The 22,122-nt window shown below is 43.5% G+C and overlaps 1 protein-coding gene and 1 pseudogene across 1 annotated transcript; both read right to left on the bottom strand.

Moving 5' to 3' along the window:
• Window positions 1–8,046: 8,046 nt before the first annotated feature.
• On the bottom strand, window positions 8,047–13,647 carry LOC123128612 (protein FIP1). The gene is made up of 14 exons (XM_044548661.1): window positions 13,328–13,647; window positions 12,482–12,569; window positions 12,167–12,275; window positions 12,017–12,066; window positions 11,645–11,711; window positions 11,291–11,363; window positions 10,770–10,825; window positions 10,197–10,296; window positions 9,814–9,895; window positions 9,353–9,415; window positions 9,145–9,204; window positions 8,717–8,809; window positions 8,545–8,607; window positions 8,047–8,457 (listed from the first exon to the last, which is right to left on the bottom strand). The coding sequence occupies exons 1-14, from the start codon at window positions 13,381–13,383 to the stop codon at window positions 8,359–8,361; spliced, it is 1,059 nt and encodes a 352-aa protein (XP_044404596.1). The 5' UTR covers window positions 13,384–13,647; the 3' UTR covers window positions 8,047–8,358.
• A 2,405-nt stretch (window positions 13,648–16,052) lies between these two features.
• Window positions 16,053–21,742, bottom strand: LOC123129721 (probable histone acetyltransferase HAC-like 1; annotated as a pseudogene).
• Window positions 21,743–22,122: the final 380 nt, after the last annotated feature.

Raw genomic sequence — 22,122 nt, 5'->3', positions numbered from 1 at the left:
CGGACCAACCTTACACGTACGCTTACGTGAGACCGGTTCCACCGACAAACATGCACTAGTTGCATAAGGTGGCTGGCGGGTGTCTGTCTCTCCCACTTTAGTCGGATCGGATTCGATGAAAAGGGTCCTTATGAAGGGTAAATAGCAATTGGCATATCACGTTGTGGTTCATGCGTAGGTAAGAAACGTTCTTGCTAGAAACCCATAGCAGCCACGTAAAACATGCAAACAACAATTAGAGGACGTCTAACTTGTTTTTGCAGGGCATGCTATGTGATGTGATATGGCCAAAAAGGATGTGATGAATGATATATGTGATGTATGAGATTGATCATGTTCTTGTAATAGGAATCACGACTTGCATGTCGATGAGTAAGACAACCGGCAGGAGCCATAGGAGTTGTCTTTATTTATTTGTGACCTACGTGTCAACTTAAACGTCATGTAATTACTTTACTTTATTGCTAACCGTTAGCCATAGTAGTAGAAGTAATAGTTGGCGAGGCAACTTCATGAAGACACGATGATGGAGATCATGATGATGGAGATCATGGTGTCATGCCGGTGACGATGATGATCATGGAGCCCCGAAGATGGAGATCAAAAGGAGCAAAGTGATGATGGCCATATCATGTCACTGTTTGATTGCATGTGATGTTTATCATGTTTATACATCTTATTTGCTTAGAACGACGGTAGTAAATAAGATGATCCCTTACAACAATTTCAAGAAGTGTTCTCCCCTAACTGTGCACCGTTGCGACAGTTCGTGTTTCGAAGCACCACGTGATGATCGGGTGTTAGATTCTAACGTTCACATACAACGGGTGTAAGACAGATTTACACACGCGAAACACTTAGGGTTAACTTGACGAGCCTAGCATGTACAGACATGGCCTCGGAACACGGAGACCGAAAGGTCGAGCATGAGTCGTATAGAAGATACGATCAACATGAAGATGTTCACCAATGATGACTAGTCCGTCTCACGTGATGATCGGACACGGCCTAGTTTGACTCGGATCATGTAATCACTTAGATGACTAGAGGGATGTCTATCTGAGTGGGAGTTCATAAGATGAACTTAATTATCCTGAACATAGTCAAAAGGTTTTTGCAAATTATGTCGTAGCTCACGCTATAGTTCTACTGTTTAGATATGTTCCTAGAGAAAAATTAGTTGAAAGTTGATAGTAGCAATTATGCGGACTAGGTCCGTAAACTGAGGATTGTCCTCATTGCTTCATAGAAGGCTTATGTCCTTAATGCACCGCTCAGTGTGCTGAACCTCGAACGTTGTCTGTGGTTGTTGCGAACATCTGACATACACGTTTTGATAACTACATGATAGTTCAGTTAAACGGTTTAGAGTTGAGGCACCAAAGACGTTTTTGAAACATCGCGAAACATATGAGATGTTTTGAGGGCTGAAATTGGGATTTCAGGCTCGTGCCCATGTCAAGAGGTATAAGACCTCCGATGACTTTCTTAACCTGCAAACTAAGGAGAAAAGCTCAATTGTTGAGCTTGTGCTCAGATTGTCTGAGTACAACAATCATTTGAATCGAGTGGGAGTTGATCTTCCAGATAAGACAGTGATGGTTCTCCAAAGTCATTGCCACCAAGCTGTTAGAGCTTCGTGATGAACTATAACATATCAGGGATAGATATGATGATCCTTGAGGTATTCGCGATGTTTGACACCGCGAAAGTAGAAATCAAGAAGGAGCATCAATTGTTGATGGTTGGTGAAACCACTAGTTTCAAGAAGGGCAAGGGCAAGAAGGGATACTTCATGAAACGGCAAATCAGCTGCTGCTCTAGTGAAGAAACCCAAGGTAAAACCCAAACCCGAGACTAAGTGCTTCTGTAATAAGGGGAACAACCACTAGAGCAGAATTACCCTAGATACTTGGTAGATAAGAAGGCTGGCAAGGTCGATAGAAGTATATTGGATATACATTGTGTTAATGTGTACTTTGCTAGTACTCCTAGTAGCACCAGGGTATTAGATACCGATTCGGTTGCTAAGTGTTAGTAACTCAAAACAAAAGGCTACGGAATAAATGGAGACTAGCTAAAGGTGAGCAGACGATATGTGTTGGAAGTTTTTCCAAGCTTGATATGATCAAGCATCGCACGCTCCCTCTACCAAAGAGATTGGTGTTAAACCTAAATAATTGTTATTTGGTGTTTGCGTTGAGCATAGACATGATTGGATTACGTCTATCGCAATACGGTTATTCATTTAAGGAGAATAATGGTTACTCTGTTTATTTGAATAATACCTTCAATGGTCTTACACCTAAAATGAATGGTTTATTAAATCTCGATCGTAGTAATACACATGTTCATGCCAAAAGATAGTAATGATAGTACCACCTACTTGTGGCACTGCCACGTAAGTCATATCGGTATAAAACGCATGAAGAAGCTCCATATTGATGGATCTTTGGGCTCACTCGTTTTTGAAAAGTTTGAGACATGCGAACCATGTCTATTGGTGTATATGCATGAAGAAACTCCATGCAAATGGACCGTTTTGACTCACTTGATTTTGAATCACTTGGGACATGCAAATCATACCACATGGGCAAGATGACTGAAAAGCCTCGTTTTTAGTAAGATGGAACAAGATAGCAACTTGTTGGAAGTAACACATTTTGATGTGTGCAGTCCAATGAGTGCTGAGGCATGCAGTGAATATCGTTATGTTCTTACTTCACAGATGATTCGAGTAGATGTTGAGTATATTTACTTGATGAATCACGAGTCTGAATTATTGAAAGGTTCAAGTAATTTCAGTGTGAAGTTGAAAGATCGTCGTGACAAGAGGATAAAAGATCTATGATATGATCATAGAGATGAATATCTGAATCACGAGTTTGGCACAGAATTAAGACATTGTGGAAATTGTTTCACAACTGATACAGCCTGGAACACCATAGTGTGATGGTGTGTCCAAACGTCATAGTTGCACCCTATTGGATATGGTGCATACCATGATGTCTCTTATCGAGTTACCACTATCGTTCATGGGTTAGGCATTAGAGACAACCACATTCACTTTAAATAGGGCACCACATAATTTCGTTGAGACGACACCATATGAACTATGGTTTGGAGAAACCTAAGTTGTCGTTTCTTAAAAGTTTGGGGCTGCGACGCTTATATGAAAAAGTTTCAGGTTGATAAGCTCGAACCCAAAGCGGATGAAATGCATCTTCATAAGACACCCATAACAGTTGGGTATACCTCCTAATTCAGATCCGAAAGCAATATGGATTGTTTCTAGAATTGGGTCCTTTCTCGAAGAAAAGTTTCTCTCGAAAGAATTGAGTGGGAGGATGGTGGAGACTTGATGAGGTTATTGAACCGTCACTTCAACAAGTGTGTAGCAGGGCACAGGAAGTTGTTCCTGTGGCACGTACACCAACTGAAGTGGAAGCTTATGATAGTGATCATGAAACTTCGGATCGAGTCACTACCAAACCTCGTGGGATGACAAGGATGCGTACTACTTCAGAGTGGTACGTAATCCTGTCTTGGAAGTCATGTTGCTAGACAACAATGAACCTACGAGCTATGGAGAAGCGATGGTGGGCCCGGATTCCGATAAATGGCTCAAGGCCATAAAACCCGAGAGAGGATCCATGTATGAAAACAAAGTGTAGACTTTGGAAGAACTACTTGATGGTCGTAAGGCTGTTAGGTACATATGGATTTTGAAAGGAAGACGGACAATGATGGTAAGTGTCACCATTGAGAAAGCTCGACTTGTCGTTAAGATGTTTTTCGACAAGTTCAAGGAGTTGACTACGATGAGACTTTCTCACTCGTAGCGATGCTAAGAGTCTGTTGGAATTATATTAGCAATTACTGCATTATTTATGAAATCTTGCAGATAGGATGTCAAAACATTGGTTCCTCGACAATTCTTGAGGAAAGGTTGTATGTGATACAACCGGAAGGTTTTGTCTATCCTGAAATATGCTAATAAGTATGCAAAGCTCCAGCAATCCTTCTGAGGACTGGAGTGAGCATCTCGGAGTTGGAATGTATGCTTTGATGATGATCAAAGATTTTGGGTGTATACAAAGTTTATGAGAAACTTGTATTTCCAAAGAAGTGAGTGGGAGCACTATAGAATTTCTGATGAGTATATGTTGTTGACATATTAATGATCAGAAATGACGTAGAATTTCTGGAAAGCATATAGGGTTATTTGGAAAGTGTTTTCAATGGAAAACCTGGATTAAGCTACTTGAACATTGAGCATCAAGATCTATAAGGATAGATCAAAACGCTTAATAGTACTTTCAAATGAGCACATGCCTTGACATGATCTTGAAGGTGTTCAAGATGGATCAGTCAAAGAAGGAGTTCTTGCCTGAGTTGTAAGGTATGAAGTTAAGACTTAAAGCTCGACCATGGCAGAATAGAGAGAAAGGAACGAAGGTCGTCCCCTATGCTTAAGACATAGGCTCTACAGTATGCTATGCTGTGTACCGCACCTGAAGTGTGCTTTACCATGAGTCAGTCAAGGGGTACAAGAGTGATCCAAGAATGGATCACAGGACAGCGGTCAAAGTTATCCTTAGTAACTAGTGGACTAAGGAATTTTCTCAATTATGAAGGTGGTAAAAGAGTTCGTCGTAAAGGGTTACGTCGATGCAAGCTTAACACCTATCCGGATAGCTCTGAGTAGAGATACCGGATACGTATAATGGAGCAACAATTTAGAATAGCTCCAAGTAGAACAATTATTTGGAATAGCTCCAAATAGAACGTGGTGGCTGCATCTAGGAGATGACATAGAGATTTGTAAAGCACACACGGATCTGAAAGGTTCAGACCCGTTGACTATAACCTCTCTCACAAGCATAACATGATCAAACCCAGAACTCATCGAGTGTTAATCACATGGTAAATGTGAACTAGATTATTGACTCTAGTAAACTCTTTGGGTGTTAGTCACATGGGGATGTGACCTTGAGTGTTAATCACATATCGATGTGAACTAGATTATTGACTCTAGTGCAAGTGGGAGACTGTTGGAAATATGCCCTAGAGGCAATAATAAATTGATTATTATTATATTTCCTTGTTCATGATAATCGTTTATTATCCATGCTAGAATTGTATTGATAGGAAACTCAGATACATGTGTGGATACATAGACAACACCATGTCCCTAGTAAGCCTCTAGTTGACTAGCTCGTTAATCAATAGATGGTTACGGTTTCCTGACCATGGACATTGGATGTCGTTGATAACGGGATCACATCATTAGGAGAATGATGTGATGGACAAGACCCAATCCTAAGCCTAGCACAAGATCATGTAGTTCGTATTCTAAAGCTTTTCTAATGTCAAGTATCATTTCCTTAGACCATGAGATTGTGCAACTCCCGGATACCGTAGGAGTGCTTTGGGTGTGCCAAACGTCACAACGTAACTGGGTGGCTATAAAGGTACACTACGGGTATCTCTGAAAGTGTCTGTTGGGTTGGCACGAATCGAGATTGGGATTTTGTCACTCCGTGTAAACGGAGAGGTATCTCTGGGCCCACTCGGTAGGACATCATCATAATGTGCACAATGTGACCAAGGGGTTGATCACGGGATGATGTGTTACGGAACGAGTAAAGAGACTTGCCGGTAACGAGATTGAACAAGGTATCGGTATACCGACAATCGAATCTCGGGCAAGTACCATACCGCTAGACAAAGGGAATTGTATACGGGATTGATTGAGTCCTTGACATCGTGGTTCATCCGATGAGATCATCGTGGAACATGTGGGAGCCAACATGGGTATCCAGATCCCGCTGTTGGTTATTGACCGGAGAACATCTCGGTCATGACTACATGTCTCCCGAACCCATAGGGTCTACACACTTAAGGTTCGATGACGCTAGGGTTATAAAGGAAGTTTGTATGTGGTTACCGAATGTTGTTCGGAGTCCCGAATGAGATCCCGGACGTCACGAGGAGTTCCGGAATGGTCCGGAGGTAAAGATTTATATATAGGAAGTCCTGTTTCGGCCATCGGGACAAGTTTCGGGGTCATCGGTATTATACCGGGACCACCGGAAGGGTCCCGGGGGCCCACCGGGTGGGGCCACCTGCCCCGGGGGGCCACATGGGCTGTAGGGGGTGCGCCTTGGCCTACATGGGCCAAGGGCACCAGCCCCTAGAGGCCCATGCGCCAAGATATAGGAAAAAGGGGAGAGTCCTAAAAGGGGAAGGCACCTCCGAGGTGCCTTGGGGAGGATGGACTCCTCCCCCCCTCTTAGCCGCACCCCTTCCTTGGAGGAAGGGGCAAGGCTGCGCCTCCCCCCTCTCCCCTGCCCCTATATATAGTGGAGGGGAGGGAGGGCATCCATACCTGAGCCCTTGGCGCCTCCCTCCCTCCCGTGATACCTCCTCCTCTCCCGTAGGTGCTTGGCGAAGCCCTGCAGGATTGCCACGCTCCTCCATCACCACCACGCCGTTGTGCTGCTGCTGGATGGAGTCTTCCTCAACCTCTCCCTCTCTCCTTGCTGGATCAAGGCGTGGGAGACATCGTCGAGCTGTACGCGTGTTGAACGCGGAGGTGCCGTCCGTTCGGCACTAGGATCATCGGTGATCTGAATCACGACGAGTACGACTCCATCAACCCCGTTCACTTGAACGCTTCCGCTTAGCGATCTACAAGGGTATGTAGATGCACTCTCCTTCCCCTCGGTGCTAGTCTCTCCATAGATAGATCTTGGTGACACGTAGGAAAATTTTGAATTTCTGCTACGTTCCCCAACAAAGCAAACCCTAGAGGGGACAATTAGGCAACCCAAGTGGTGCGATATCGAGGTGAGGTACCCGCTTTGTCGTGCTCACCCTCTTCTAGCCGTTCATGGCGGAGGAAGGGGAGAGGTGGAATGAGAGATATCAAGACTCCATCGAGTTGCGAGACCAATTCGTTCATGGACCTCATCCTCAGTGGTGTTCGGGCAAGAGCTATGGCGCCTGCTGAAGCTCTCTTCAGCCTCATGGAGGATTTGTGGCCTGTTTGGGACTGCTCCGCTCCACCAAAATCAACTCTACTCAATCAAATTTACTTTGGAGCAGTTTCACTCAGGAGTTGCAGCTTTTTTATCCTGTTTGGCCTCAACTTCAAAAATGAAAATATTTGGTGGGAAAAGTCTATTGTGCCCCTAGTTTTTTGTATGGATGATGTTTTGACAGCCCAACATTATTTTTGCCCCTCGAGCAATGGGTCTTTCCAAGTTTCGTAATTAAAAAAATATAGTATCACATGGGAACTCATGTACATATGGTCAAAGTGTTGTATGCATGATTGATTAAATAAATAAAAATATAAATTTACGTCAACTAATACAACCGATATATAATTTGTCAGAAAATAACATGCTACTCTTTACCATAGTAACCGGACTGATGAGCCTCGCGGTTCAGGTTTTCATTGGTCGGACCGCCAGTTCATTCGGTTCGATGTTGGTTCGGTAGGTACAACTTTCTAACAGAAAAAAAAGTTCAAGTAGTTTTCTTTCATGTGTAAGCAACAAATCGTGAGTATAGCCGCTCCTGCTCGTTGCAGGAGGGTGCAGGTTCGAATCTAACACTAGCGAATATACATTCCTTTTTTCTCAATCATTTTACTGGTTAGGTTTATCACCCGGTTTTCCCCCCAAAAAAGGGGCAGTTCGACCAGTTTTCACCAATCTGATTGCAGAACGGCCCTCATAGCTTAAAAAACCGATGAGCCTGCCGGTTCCAGTTTTCAATCCTAACACTAGCGAATATATTTTCTTTTTTGCTCAATCATTTTATCGGTTAGGTTTATCACCCGGGTTTTGGGCATTCGAGTTTTCACCAGTCTGATTGCAGAACGATCCTCACAGCTTAAAAAACCGATGAGCCTGCCGGTTCCGGTTTTTTCTGGTCCGACCGGCGGTCTGGTCTGTTTTTTTTAACACTGCTCTTTACCTGCCGAGATGTCATCGCATAAGCATCAAATGGAAAAGCTGAAGATCCAACCAAGCCTATTCTAAATACCCAATACTCCATTAAAGCATTAACCAACTCTTTTCAGATTTATACATCAAACTGTGCATTCACAAGAGCTGCCACCTATGCATATTCCTTCTTTCTGATGCATATCAGGCAGCATGCTGATCTTGTACTACGTTACAATTTTAGTGAAACCACTGATGCTCCTGAACTGCCAACAGCAGGGGTTTGGAGTTCTAAGATCTCTGGTCAGTTGTCCTGGGCGAAACCGTCTGCAGGTGAAGAGTTGCTAACCAGCTATTACACACCACCAGATGAATCTATTCTATTCCTAGAACAGGGGAATCAGGCGTGTTGCTCCTTATGCAATTGCCCTCGGAATTTTGCAATGTTCTTCCGCAGTTCAATGTTTGACAGTCGCTCTGCCTCCAGTGCCCGTTCAAGCTGTTGAGCGCATCCAAAATGTTAAGACGGGGGAGAGTATGAGAATGCTACAGGTCAAACAATAACAACTTTAATTATCCAGAGTACCTTTGCTGCTCGAGAACTCCATTCTCCAAGAATAGCTCTGAGTCTATCATTTTCTTCAACGTACTGCACCCAGCATGTTCATAATCAAGTAAGAATGCTTTGCAAGCAGGCGTGGGAAACATTGACTTGATCGTCACGCCATGGAAGAATGCTAGTATTTGCTAAAACATACCTGACTGTTGCTCAAACGAATACGCTGGATCTCCGAGTCCTTTTCATCAATCAGGCCACGAGCAAGCTGAAGCTCTGAGTGCACTTGATTCATCTGAACATTTAATTAGTATGGGATACTTCATGATGGAAGATTCACTAATGGAATTAAAGATGAATGGCTCAAGTAAATGGTTCTCATATCAATATTGACAGCTTTTCTAAATTATAGTATGATTTTCAAATTAAAAGACTAGACAATTAACACAAACAGTCAACAAACACATGGCAGTGCCAGCAACTAGTTTGCACAGAAGATATATACTCTATGTAATAAGTTCATGTAAGCATTTCCTTTAAGTGGCCCGACACAGGTGATTTGACCTTGGGCACATGCCTTGCGAGCTCATGAAAAATGGTCGCGTTGCTTAAGATAGTACAGATTATTACCTCGGCGGAGAGTGCTCGAAGTTCTTGGTCACGAGATGCTAAAAGATGGACAAGATCAACCTGCAGAATTAGAGAAGGGAATAACTTCAGGCAATCCATCACTTTCATATAGTTCATATAACAGCTGAGTTTCTTCTCCAATTTTGAGTCTATGCAAGTGCCAGTTAAAGAAAACTAATGCAGAATAAGTAGTCAGTGTCGTGCAGACCTGAGGAGTGTTCCCAACATCAGTTCTCTGGTATTTGCTCAAACATTCTTGCAAGCGCAGCACCTTTCAAGAAAAGAAAAAGGAAACGTTGGTCAACAAGCAAAGTTCTCAATGTGCAACTAACTTAGTATTATAATCCATGCTAATTTGACCAGAAATGTAATCTAATCCTTCTGTGCCGAGTATGATCTGACTGAGGAAGGCAGCGGAGAATTAGAAAGGTTCAGCTCATTCCTCCTTTCAGGAAATAGTATGACTAAAAGTTCAGCTGCTTATGTTGCACAAAGATTTAAATGAAACTATTGCAATTTAAGGCAATAAGATTTTAAAATGCTCATAGTTACGCTACATGTTACCTTCTCTAAAATTGTTAAAAGGATCTAAGTATACAAAAGAGAATAGATTTAGTGAAATGGGTCTTGACTATTCAGCATCACAGCTGTTTTCATTTTTCTACGTACCTCCTCACTCAGGTAATGAATATTCTCCCTTTGGTATTGAAGTAATGCCATCTGCTGGTCAGAGAGACGGCCATCATAATATCTGGTCGAAAATAAATGCATCAGTGCGCCTAGCTAGCTCTACTAGCAGTACCATGTTCAGTGATCTATATAACATAGTTTTAACTCTTTGAAGTCACTTGCTGCTAGACATGAAGTTCAGTAGATATGTTTGATTTTTTTTCTTTAGATATGAGTTCAAGAATCCTATCCGACACAGGAAACACCCCCCCCCCCCCAAGTCTGCCGTGGTGCAGACTGTGTGAAGAAGACAGATGTTGTATGTGCAGTAATAAATATCATTTCAATCAGCTGGCTGCTGATACTGAGTGTTACTTAAGTACCTTCGATCTTCCAAAGTCGTAGTAGATGGTTGAAGTGCAGAATATAATGACTGCAAGATATCAGGCCGCCCATCCAAAGAGTTGTACTTATGGATATACCCTGTAAAAGGAACCAATCAGACATTGCATCTTAAGACCATCTAATGGGAGCAAACATGCATTTATAAGGGGAAAAAACACAAGGCACATGTATTTCATTAGGTGGATGAAACTGAAAGAATATCATGAGAAACATGTGGAATACCATTCAAGGAATGGCAGCATTGCTTGTTTAGTATAATTCCGAAAGAAATAAAGCTAATCGTGGTTGTAAAAATGAAGATTTCACAGAAATTTGAAGATGTGTGCCATGGTAACAAACTTACAGAACAAATTGACATGATTCTAGCTATCTAAAAGGTACTCCCTCCATTCACAAATATAAGATGTTTTGGATAATTCAATATGGATTATATACGGACTGAAATGAGTGAATAAAAACACTAAGACGTGTCTATATGCATCCGATTCAGAAAAAGTTAGAACATCTTATATTTGTTAACGGAGGGAGTAACAAACAACAATTTAACTCACATATGTATAAGCTCATAAAGCATCCAGCACATGTTGCTTCAACCACGATAGTAATCCTGCATTATGGCAACTGGAATTGTAAGATCAGTTTAGCTTGGCATACTATACTATAAAAGTTAGAAACAGGCTCCGCGAAGCGATAAACATGTTAAACTTCAGCCCAGGAACTCTAATTTTTGGGCCAACTGACAGCTGAACCTATGTCAACAGAACAGAATACTAGAATACGGGTTTAAACACAACAACATAAGTAACCAACTGAAACTTTAGAATGAAACAACAGAAACATGCCATATACGCCCATGCATTGCCTTCTCTTGCCATTTTGCTTGAGAACATGCCCATGTATTTTGCTTTGTAGTACAATGTATAGATTAAGTTAAATGGCATAATGCTTTTCTTGCCAAGTTGCAGAAAATCATCCCAGGTAAGCTTAGGTATCCTCAACTTCCAGTAAACAATTATGATTCAAGAGAGATCTCACAAATTTACAGAGGCTAAATACAGTGGCAAAGGTGTACCTTAGTAACAATGAAATTGATAGTATATGTACAAAAGGTTGCCAGACTATGATTAAGAGCATTAAAGCAGTGCCTGCAGAAGCAATACACAATAACAATGAGTCAGTTTCACTGCGAAACATTAGAATGCATGAATCACCTAGACCTTAATTCATTGTGTTAATAGATTATTAAATCAGCCCTAAGAAGATAAAAGTTAGAACCAAAAGCTATACACACTCTCAAGAGATGGAACCAAGGTGAAATGTGAGCACATAAATGAAGCAGCAGCTCACTATAATGCTAGTTATAATTTATAAAATAATGATAAATTCTGGTTTAGAGCATCGCACAAATTTGTTTGGTACTGCTCACCATAAGCAATAGTGGCAAATGGAAGTCGAGCAATGTGCTTCAGTTTTTGGCTAAAATCATAATAGCCCTGCATGTCAAAAGAGACACGGCATGTTAAAGTACAATAAAAAGAAAGGTAACAAAATGCAACTATAGCACAGAAGGTAACAGAATGATAAGGGGACATAAAAGCTGATCATATTTATATTCAAACATAACACTGAAACCTATTGAGGAGAATAATAGAAAAGACTTTTCACTGGGAAGCATATATTCATGAAACTTACGAAGTGTCGATCAAATTGATTACCCCAACAAACATATCACCACTATTACATGAAATATGAAGAAACAAAACACACTAAAGTATAGTATCTTTTTGATCGGCCGTACCTGCAACCTCACTTTCCTGACCTGGTGAACCCAATATTGTTGAAAAATGCCTGCGTTGAATTCCGCATGAACATTAAGTAAATACATCACGTCAAGAGACATAACTTGAAACAAACAAAAAAAAATGAGCCAGTCAATCTGATAGAAAACCTGTAAGAAGCAGAAGGATAACATTGGAGCTGCATAGCAATGGAGGGATCATGCCTGGTACACGAAGAAATATCCATGGAGCTGACACAGACACAGCAGCATAACCTACCTAGAGAATAAGAAAGAACAGCTATCATAAAAGTGGATACAGAAAGTGAAACAACGTTTTGCTGACTAATGACAGTCCCATGGGATGATAAAATACATAATTTTGTAGTTGGTTTGGATAATTTACAAAACAAACTTATACCCAAGGCAATCTTCTTTATGCATGATAACAATAAATGAGATTGGTACTAAGAAACTTGTCCTTACCAACAATATACAGTACAAGGTGCCACTGACTATGCTCCTAGGCTCTCGATGGCCAGACAGGGGAGCTTCATGTAGTAAATCGATAAACCTACATAGAAAAAAAGATTACGCAAACAGAAGAAACAGTATGATTGCCAAAAACTAAAGCAATAAGAACTATACAAGGATAACGTAAATGCCGAGACAGCTCAGCTAACTATCTCTGTTTCTGCTAACTAACTCTATTTCTGCATCACCCTTGGTCGTGCTGCTAGCTATCATGGAGTTCATACAAAATTCAGTTAACAATTGCACTGAGATTAATCCTGCATTGCAACTTAAGCTAATCCGAGCAGCCAATTGAAGAAACACTCAATCCAATCGCCAGCCCCATGGACAGGCAAAGGGATTCAGACCATCAAGAAGGAAACCTACGCACAAGCACCAAACAGTAACATGGGGGATGAAATGCAGATTCAGAAAACTAGCCCCGCGCCTTGTTTTTTTCACATTATTGCTGCAAACCTCACACACCTTCAACAAAACTCCGGACCACAGACAGGACACAAATACAGAAGGCCAAAACGTTAGCCAACGCTGCGCCGCTCCCCGCCCCACCTCTGCTCTCGCATTCAACGCACTAGCGCGGAAAATTTCAACCCATGGCTGGGGCATGCGGCACCAACACCGCGGAATCAAAACCCTGCCGCGAGTGAACTGCGGACCACACCACGGAGCCTGACATGGGACGAGACGGGCCCGAAATTCCACCGCCATTCCCGCGGAATTGAGATCAGAGATCGCCGCAGGCGCGCGCACAGACGGAGCGTCTACTGGACCGACCTAGGGGTTAGGGCAGGGACTCACAGCGCGTCCTCCTCGGGGGCGGGGGCGGCGGGCGCCGCGCCGCCCCGCTGCGGCATCGCCGATGCAGTGGGGTAGTCGCCCCCGGGCCCCGCTCCGCAGCCCGCGCGCGCGCGCCTCCTCCGGCCGCCGGGTCGATCCGAGGGGTGGTCGCGGGCGGAGCGGCTCAGGCCGCGACTCCAATCTGATTAATGCGCGCCCTGGCGGTGGAATTGACGCGAGCTCGCTCCGGTTTGATTGATGATCTGTGCGGGGGGTAACGTCAGCCCCTCTCCCTCTCGCCCTCCCGCCGAGGAAGAAGACAAGGTGCGAGTGGCTAGTGCTCTGGGCAGTCCTGCGACGTCATCTAGTCGACTCTTTCTGAGGCTGTCCGTGGGTCCCACCCTACAGTCCCATGGGCAGCCTCTCTTAGATTCTTTTCAAAAAATAAAATAAAATCAGATCTATTAGAAAAGTTCATCAGAGTACAAATCACCTCAAGCATAATAATAATTACTTCGAGGTCTCCAAACCAGCGAACAACCACTACAGTCGTTCGTCAGAATGAACCGTCGACATGCTGTTATCGTCGCTTCCCTGCTGGAGCCGGCTTGACCTTAACGATGATAGTTGAGAAGTTTTCGTGCATGGCCCCTAAGGATCAGCACCCTGAAGCCGCAGCCGTCGTCGTTCAACCTGAATAGATATGAAGAAATTGGCACCAAACCTCGTTGTCACGCACACACGCTGAGAAACCATAACCTCGTTGTTCCAAGGAGATGGTGAGAATCTACACCAGAGCTTCGCCGAATATGTCTGAATGGACAAACTCAAGGCGGATCGAAACTCTGAAGACAAACTCGAAGAAAAAGCGTCGTCGTCCGCCTGAGCGCTGCACTTGCGAGGACTGAAAACTCTAACCTAAACTACTAGTCGGAGCGAAGGCACCGGGATCCCCTCCACGCCATCGGCCATCAGAGCGGTAGGTAGAGGGAAGGCGAATTCATGGACTCACCAGCAAAGCCTAGAGGGGAGAGCTTGCCCTACCGCAACGTCTCTCAAGTAATATCACACCTTTTGTTTACAATGGAATTTGTAGTTCATGTCATCTGCCGTTTTTGGAAGCCATTGTAATGGTTTATCAATCTGAATTATCAGTGCCATAGTTTTCTTATCAGCAACATGCACATGGCTTAGTGCCATACATAGTTTATTTTCTTTCTTTTTTCCCGAAAAGTGCCATACATAGTTTTTTTTTCTGGGGAAGTGCCATACATAGTTTATGCGCAAAACTGAATCACAAATTTGTGCTCTTCAATGCAATTATAGAAAGGTCAAAACTTTAATACTCTTGGTAAAGATTGTATGTTGCACATGAGAAAAAATATGGGGTTCAAAAGATGTAAGTGACGGCGACGGCTACAGATATAATCTCTTTCGGCTCCACTAACCAACCCATGGATTGTCCTCCCTCTGCCTACCGCTATAGCGGCTGGTGATGGGGAGGGGAATCCTATTGCATTGGCTCCGGCTAGTAGTTTAGGTTGTGTTATAATTTTAGCATGGATAGCGTCCAGGTGGATGGCGTTGTCTCACCTTTGAGTTGGACTTTCGGGTTTTGATCCTCCTCGAGTTCATCCATAAAAAATGGGTTCAATGGAGCTCGACATAGATTCCTTCCATCTCTTTCGGGCGGCGAGGTTAGGTTTCTCGGCCTGTGTTTGCATGTCAGACGCTTCGTATTAATTCAAGAGTTCAGTCGTGCCGGCTGCAACTCTAGGCAGTGGCGGAGCTACAAATACAAAGTTGGGCGGGCCAGATCGAAAGTGACCCCAAGTCTAGGCTGCTGATCCTATGTAGTATAGTTTTGTAATTTTGCTAAAAGTCTGGGCGGGCCATGGCCTATTCGGCCACAATGTAGCTCCAACAGTGGCTCTAGGTCGTTGGTCCTTAGAGGCACGTGCACAAAGACTTTTCGACTGTCATTGATGAGGTCAAGCCAACCGACTTTGATAGAGAAGCAGTGACAATGGTACTTCAACACCTCGTTCTGGTGACGGTAGTGGTCGTCCGGTGGTCCAAGGACCTCGGTATAGTTTTAATTATGTTTGGAATCTTTTGTACTTCTGATGAACCTTTATAATAGATCTAGACCCTTTCGCCAAAACAAAGAAACAAGTTCCAGATACCCCTAAATCTCCTCTTCTAAAAAAATCTCCTCTTCTATCTTGTTCAGTCGAGATTTGGTATAACAGTCACCAGCCACAGCTTTCTCCGTGGAGCAAAGATCGATGAATTCGGTAAAACAGTCACTACCGTTTCTCGGCCTACTCTTAATCAGACTGTCAACGAGCATGGTAGCAGTAAGCAGCTTGTACTGTTGAATGGTAAGTGGCATTCCAAACTCAGGGCACAAACAGGCATTTAGATCTCGCAACATTTTACACATTTCTTGAAAGTGTCCAGGTGGAAAATGACTGCAGAAAGCTAAGCCATAAGTAGCAGCACTAAGTAATGCATGTTGGCATGAAACATCAAACTCATATCCAGCAACATTAATACACGCCTCAATCGCCTCTTGTTCAGTTGAGATTCGGTATAACAGTCACAGCTTTCTCCACGGAGCAAAGATAGATGAGTTCGGTAAAACAGTCACTACCGTTTCTCGGCCTGCTTCATAAGTGGAACGTCAGGGCTGGTCCTGGCATACATATGCAAATATATATACACCCCCTACAGACTGGAGTAACTACACAGCCCTATTGAAACGCTGGAGAGTGGGATTATGTAGGTGGTACAGCACCATCATCGACGAATGCCTGGCACGGCGAAGGGTGTCAAATTGGTAATGGTTCTCTTGACAAAGACTGAGAAACGCCTGCCTGGTGTCGAAAAACTTGCTTTCTATGATACCGTCTCCATCCTTTGTCTCTTCAGGCACACCCACAATGTCAACCTAAATGAAAAACATCAAGTTAGAAGATGTTACTACTGATTTCCTCTTTTCATTTTTGCCTGAAGACAGAAGAGTCTTGGTTAGTTACCGGATGGAGCTCATGTGTTTCTCTACTATTGCTCGGATGCCTCTCCCTCTCTTCAAGCTCTTGTTCTGCACTGTAGCACCTGCATGCAACAGGAAAATATGAATGTTCACAAACATAACTTTACAAGAGCTAAAGGTTTTTCTAAAACGGCGAGCGGTATACGTAACTTCATACTCCCTCCGTCCCAAAGTAAGTGTCTCAACTTTATACTAACTCTACTACAAAGTTGTACCTAAGCTTGAGACACTTTATCTTGAGATGGAGGGAGTAGTACAAAACAACTCATCCCAAGGATAGAATACTTCTTATGTACGTACAGAATTTTCCAGCACATGTGGTTAATTTCATCACAAAAATCTCACCAATACAGCTGGGCTATTAAGGTGTCGCCAGCCCCCAGCTAGGCCTGATGCCATGGTTGGGGTGGACATGAGGACATCAGTGCCCCCTGCCTTTCCAGGGGAGGAATATGCGGTCATCTGGGGTGACCCCAAGAGTCACCCCAGTTCAAGGATACAACAGTTTGTGTGGTAGACAAAGCTACTTAATTCGGGACGGAGGGAGTATATAATTTGTCATGCAAGTGCCTGGGCACCTGTTTCTTTCAAGGCACCTGGCCCTGAGAAAGAGCAATGATGCAAAAACCTGTTGGCACATACAGATGCTTTCGATTTCAATTGTGATCACATATAGATCAAGTACACGTGGGCTCTATAGCACAGGCGTCATATGGTTCAAGAAATTGACTTACTTGTCACAGATGTAAAAACTTCTGCATTGATGACAAGCCCAACGTTTTCCAGACGACATAAAGCTACGACAGTGGCTACAAGAATACTGCAAATGGACCATAATGAAATCCTCCTTCATTGGATAAATGGTTTCCCCAAGCTGCATACATCAAAATCGAATTCATGGTAAAGATGTCACCGAACTGAAACAAACAACAAGTACATTTTCACAAAAATGAGGGGGTTCCGAGAGATATGCAGTATTACAAGAGGTGCAAGAGAATCACAGAATAAACTTACCTTTTGCATCAGCATATCATCCTTGGAAGCGTTTCCACTTAGATCAGTGTGGCAAGCAGCTTCAAGAGCTCTTTTTCTAATAATTTTCTTTGCATTACCCTTCTTCTGAAACTTTTGGTCATCTTCTTCTTGATGCAGTTGATTGACCATATCTTCAGCAGCTCCTGGCCAGTAACCTCCATCGAAGTAAGGCAAACGAGAAGCAGTAACCTTAGCCTTGCACTCTCCCGTAGTAATGAAGAAATGGTCATACAGATTTGTAAGCTCAACAACAATCTCCTCCTTAGTAGCTTTTCGAATCATGGCTAAGCACCTGAGTGTGTAAGACATTTGAAATCATGCAACCAGGAGCTAAATGTAAGCAGAGAAACACGTGTGTCAATCCAAGGCCTTACCACTCCCGGAGTATGTCAGATGTTCGAGTCGTCTGAATCGTAGGATTGCAATAAAAAATGTTATCACCTTCCAGAGGTGGGCGAGCCCATATATAACAGCTTGTGAATCCACGCTGCTTGCAGTATTCAAGATATCCTATCTGTACACATCGAGAACTGGTGTAAGATTACAGGAAAATGCTAGCTCAGAGAGGAAGACATCACGTCTAGTAGTTTCATACAGGAATTTTTTCTGACTAGCCTAGCAACAGAAAATATATTCACAACTGTGATTAAAATTCAGCATATGCAGCAAGTTACCAGAATTTCATGGTAGACGAATGCACGCAAGGCCTCTCTAGTGGCTGCTTTAATCCCAGGTCTGAAGTATTTCACAGAATCCAGGTATGACAAGTAAACACGACGTTGGTTCGGGAAAGCGCATTCAGCACCAAATTCTTGAACATACATTCCAAATAAGCAGACTTCTACACCATCTATTTTCTGGAACAAAAGAACAGCCTGCCAACAATCATCGGAATAGAATCATGGATATCTCTCTCTGTTGTCAGCATAATTTATACTTTAGGCATAAGTTCCTACCTTGGACTTGTAAGGGAATTCCGTCGGGTAATTATCTTCTTGAAAAGTTTCCAAAAAACGTGGTTTAACTCCAACCTTCTTATCCACTGATGAAACAACTCTGACCACAAGACCATCTGCTCCAGCAACCTAACAAATATGGAACAATTAGACTTATGGAGGGAACATTTCTATCAAAATACTAGTTCACAATGATGCCAATATATATGGTGTCTGATGTGATTCAAGTTACAGGAAGTCCCTGTCTCAAATAATACATAATCAGAACTCAACAAGACATCATAGAAAAAGAAGCGCATAAAGCATCAAGATATATAACATACTTCAAGTACACAAGTAAGCAAAGCTCATATACACTTCAGACTTCAGGTCTCTGAGCTGCCAAAAAGATCATTGGTTGATTGTTCAAGCCATCCATCTTTTTTGTAGTCCATTTGCTGTTATTGTGTTTTTTTATTGGGTCGTAAATAATCAGATGAAAAAAATTGCACTATATGCCTGTATTGCAAACTATAAATACAATACAATCTGTTTTTTTTCTATAAGCCTTTAATATATAGTTGAAGCACCCCTTCCGAACAATAAATGGGTAATTCATACTATTAGTTAATTCTCCAAAATGGTTCCTCATTACATACCAGGTGGGAGTATACAGCTAGATAAACTGCTAGGTCATCCTGGTTGATGGAAAAAGTTGCTATGGGGTCTGAAAGAAAAATTAAACAGGCCCCACATTTGGTCTGTTTTTTCTCCTTTCAAATCCGGTAAGCGAAAACATGGACAGGACAATCATTACAGTAGGCTGCAATTATTTGCATGGTATTTTTTAAAAGGATTTGCATAGTGTGTAAGCACTTAAAAAACACTATCAGGTAGCATATGTTTTGTCACAAAAGGTAATATACTACCAGAGTGCATTAAGGAGCCATGCATTGCGGAGAAACATAAACAAATGAAGTACACGTGCACTTCCACCAACACTTAGTTTCACTAACCTCGTCAAAACTACGTCCTGTCTGAACTGCACGAGCCTGTCTCTCCAGCTTAAGCCGTTTAAAAAAGCCGCTCTTCAATATGATCGCTAAGAGCAGTTCTTGGCAGATCACTTGCCCCAAGAACAGCACTCTGTGGTGAAGGCACGTGCAGCCCACGCTTCACTTCCTCAATATAGCAATACAGGCAAGTATATGCTTGTTCTACATCATAGTTTATGTCATTAAACAGAGCACATATCTGATGCTGCCAGCAATTACATCTTTCACAATTAACCCACTGTGGAATGCATCATTCAGAGAGATTTAGTAAAAAACAAATATAATCAAAACTACAGTTATACAACCATCAGAATAGAAATACGGAACTTACACATTCTTGAGTTTCCTCATCATTTCTTTTTTTCTGAAATCGGGCCTTCGGAAACATCTGTCCTTCAGCCTCAATGGTGTGAGCACGGGACTTATTGTAACATGGAATGCAGACAGAGTGGTGGGTATCACGAGTATCATAAGCATAGTATGGTCCATTTCGCCTTATCCGAGCACCACAAGGGAAGCAATACATTGGTGGGGGTTCAAAAGTGAGTTTTTCCTGTTTGCAGAGCTGGCATGCATTTTCATTTATACTATCAGACACCGGCGGCAGTTGTTGACCATATAGGGGATCTTCACGTAGTGAATCAATAATAAGCCTACATAAAAGAAGGATTGTATGTCCTGAGAAAACATTATAACTGCCAAAAAATTAAAGCAGTATGGACTATGCAAGGATAACGTAGATGCTCAGACGGCTCATCTAACTATCTCTGTTTCTGCACCACCCTTGGTCGTGCTGATCGCTATCAGTGGTCGCGGAGTTCATACAAAATTCAGATGACAGTTGCACTGGTATTAAACCTGCAGTGCGGCTTAAACCAATGCAAGCAGCCAAACTACTCGACACTTGATCCAATCACTAGCCCCATGGACAGGCAAACGGATTCAGATGGTCGAGAAGGAACCGGACGCTAGGCTCCGGGTTGATTGATGATCTGTGCGGAGAACTAGGCTGTAGCCTAGTGGCAAGGGAGCGCAGTGGCGTCTCCAGCAACCAGGGTTCGAGCCACGTCGGGGATGAATTTCTGGTTTCTCACAAGGGATGCTTCTCCTATATCAATAAACCATGGGTGCTAGTGCCCATGAGTTTCATCTTTTTTTTGATTGATGATCTGTGCGGGGGGTAGGAGCCGGGCTCCACGAACGCGAAACAGCGACCCAGCCGCCCTTCTACCCGCCTTCCCCAAGGCTATAGCTGGCCATAACGGGGCCTAACAAAGCCCGAAGCAGAAAACCTAGGACCAGGCCTGACCCGGCCCGACCGCCGGGCCTGGTTTTCAGGCCCAAGCCCATCCCATCAGTCAAAAAATCCCTGAAGCTTTGGGCCGGGCCTTTTCCTTAAATTGCAAAAATGTCAATCGGGCTCAAAATCTAGGCCCGGGCCCAGCCCATAGACAAGGTCAGACCGGGCTGGATTAGACTTTTTCGAGCCAGGTCAGGCCGGGATGACCAGGCGGGTATCCCATGGCCACGTATAGATCCGGCCCACGCTGGCCATCTGAACCGCGTGCGCACACACACCCACTCTCGCGCGCGCACACACACACATATCTACAATATCCTCCCCTCAATAAAAAAATCTACATACCACCTGTATTTTGGACCAAACTCTATCACTTCACTCCGCATGCGCCCCAAGATCCTGTCCGGCAATCTTCGGCCTTCTCCGGCATGGTGGGCAGCGGATTCTGACTCCGAGATCTCATAATCCTTCGACTGGACCTCATGTCATGCGGGGACAAGGAGGAGATGTCCGTTCGCATGGCTCTTTGCCGCTCCTGGGAGGAGTGCGACCAACCGTGTTTCGAGTCGATCCGGCGGGAATCCATTTCGTCCGCGTAAATGGCGCAGGACGTGCTAACCATCGGCTGGCGGCACAACCCCTTTGGTGGCACCTTGTCCCCGCGGCGTCGGGCTCTGAGTTGGAGGTCAACGCCAACATGGTTTACGGCCCAACTGGCCAAGAGGGCAGCGTGCCCGCCGTGCGAGGAACACGGCGCGGGAAGTCGCGACAGCTCTCAAGGGCGAGGCCGCGGAGGCGGAGTCGCGTGCTGACTTGGATGAGGAGGCCCTCCGTGCTTGCATCCTCAAGAAGCAGCAAAGAAGGACGACACGCGCCTTCACAAAGAAGCAGAGTCGAGCGGTCTGTATTGCTCCCTACAGAGGAGGAGGAGGAGGAAGCCACTAATGGATCAGACAGCGTCGGCTGGATCCATATTGAGTCTTCGCCCGCTAATTCCATGATGAAGATGGCAAGGGCAAGGGCAAGGGCAATCGTTAGTGAACTTTTCTCCATAGCTCTAACCACGGCCCTTATTTCATAAGATTTTACCAGTCGCCAAGTTGGTATGTAGAACATTGTCAATTTTTCCTAGGTCCAATGACATGTATGACAAAGTAGAAGCATGACAATTTTGTATAGTAGTCGGATGGCATTTATGATAAAGTAGCCTATGCTGTGTGTGAAATTATGATGTAGTACGTGGAGTTAATTTACATTGAATGGCATTGTATGAATTTAAGAATTTGTTAACGGACGGACGCATCACATACATTTAAGGGGACGAATTAGATAGGACCAGCCGTCTATACTCCCTTCTCTCACTAATATGTTACATTTGGCATTTAAAATTTGTTCATAAAAGAGTGTACTTCTATCTTGTCAATACACTTTAA

The sequence above is a fragment of the Triticum aestivum genome, chromosome 6A (genome assembly GCF_018294505.1).
Source record: "Triticum aestivum cultivar Chinese Spring chromosome 6A, IWGSC CS RefSeq v2.1, whole genome shotgun sequence".
NCBI lineage: Eukaryota > Viridiplantae > Streptophyta > Magnoliopsida > Poales > Poaceae > Triticum > Triticum aestivum.
This window is presented reverse-complemented; position numbering and strand designations above follow the sequence as displayed.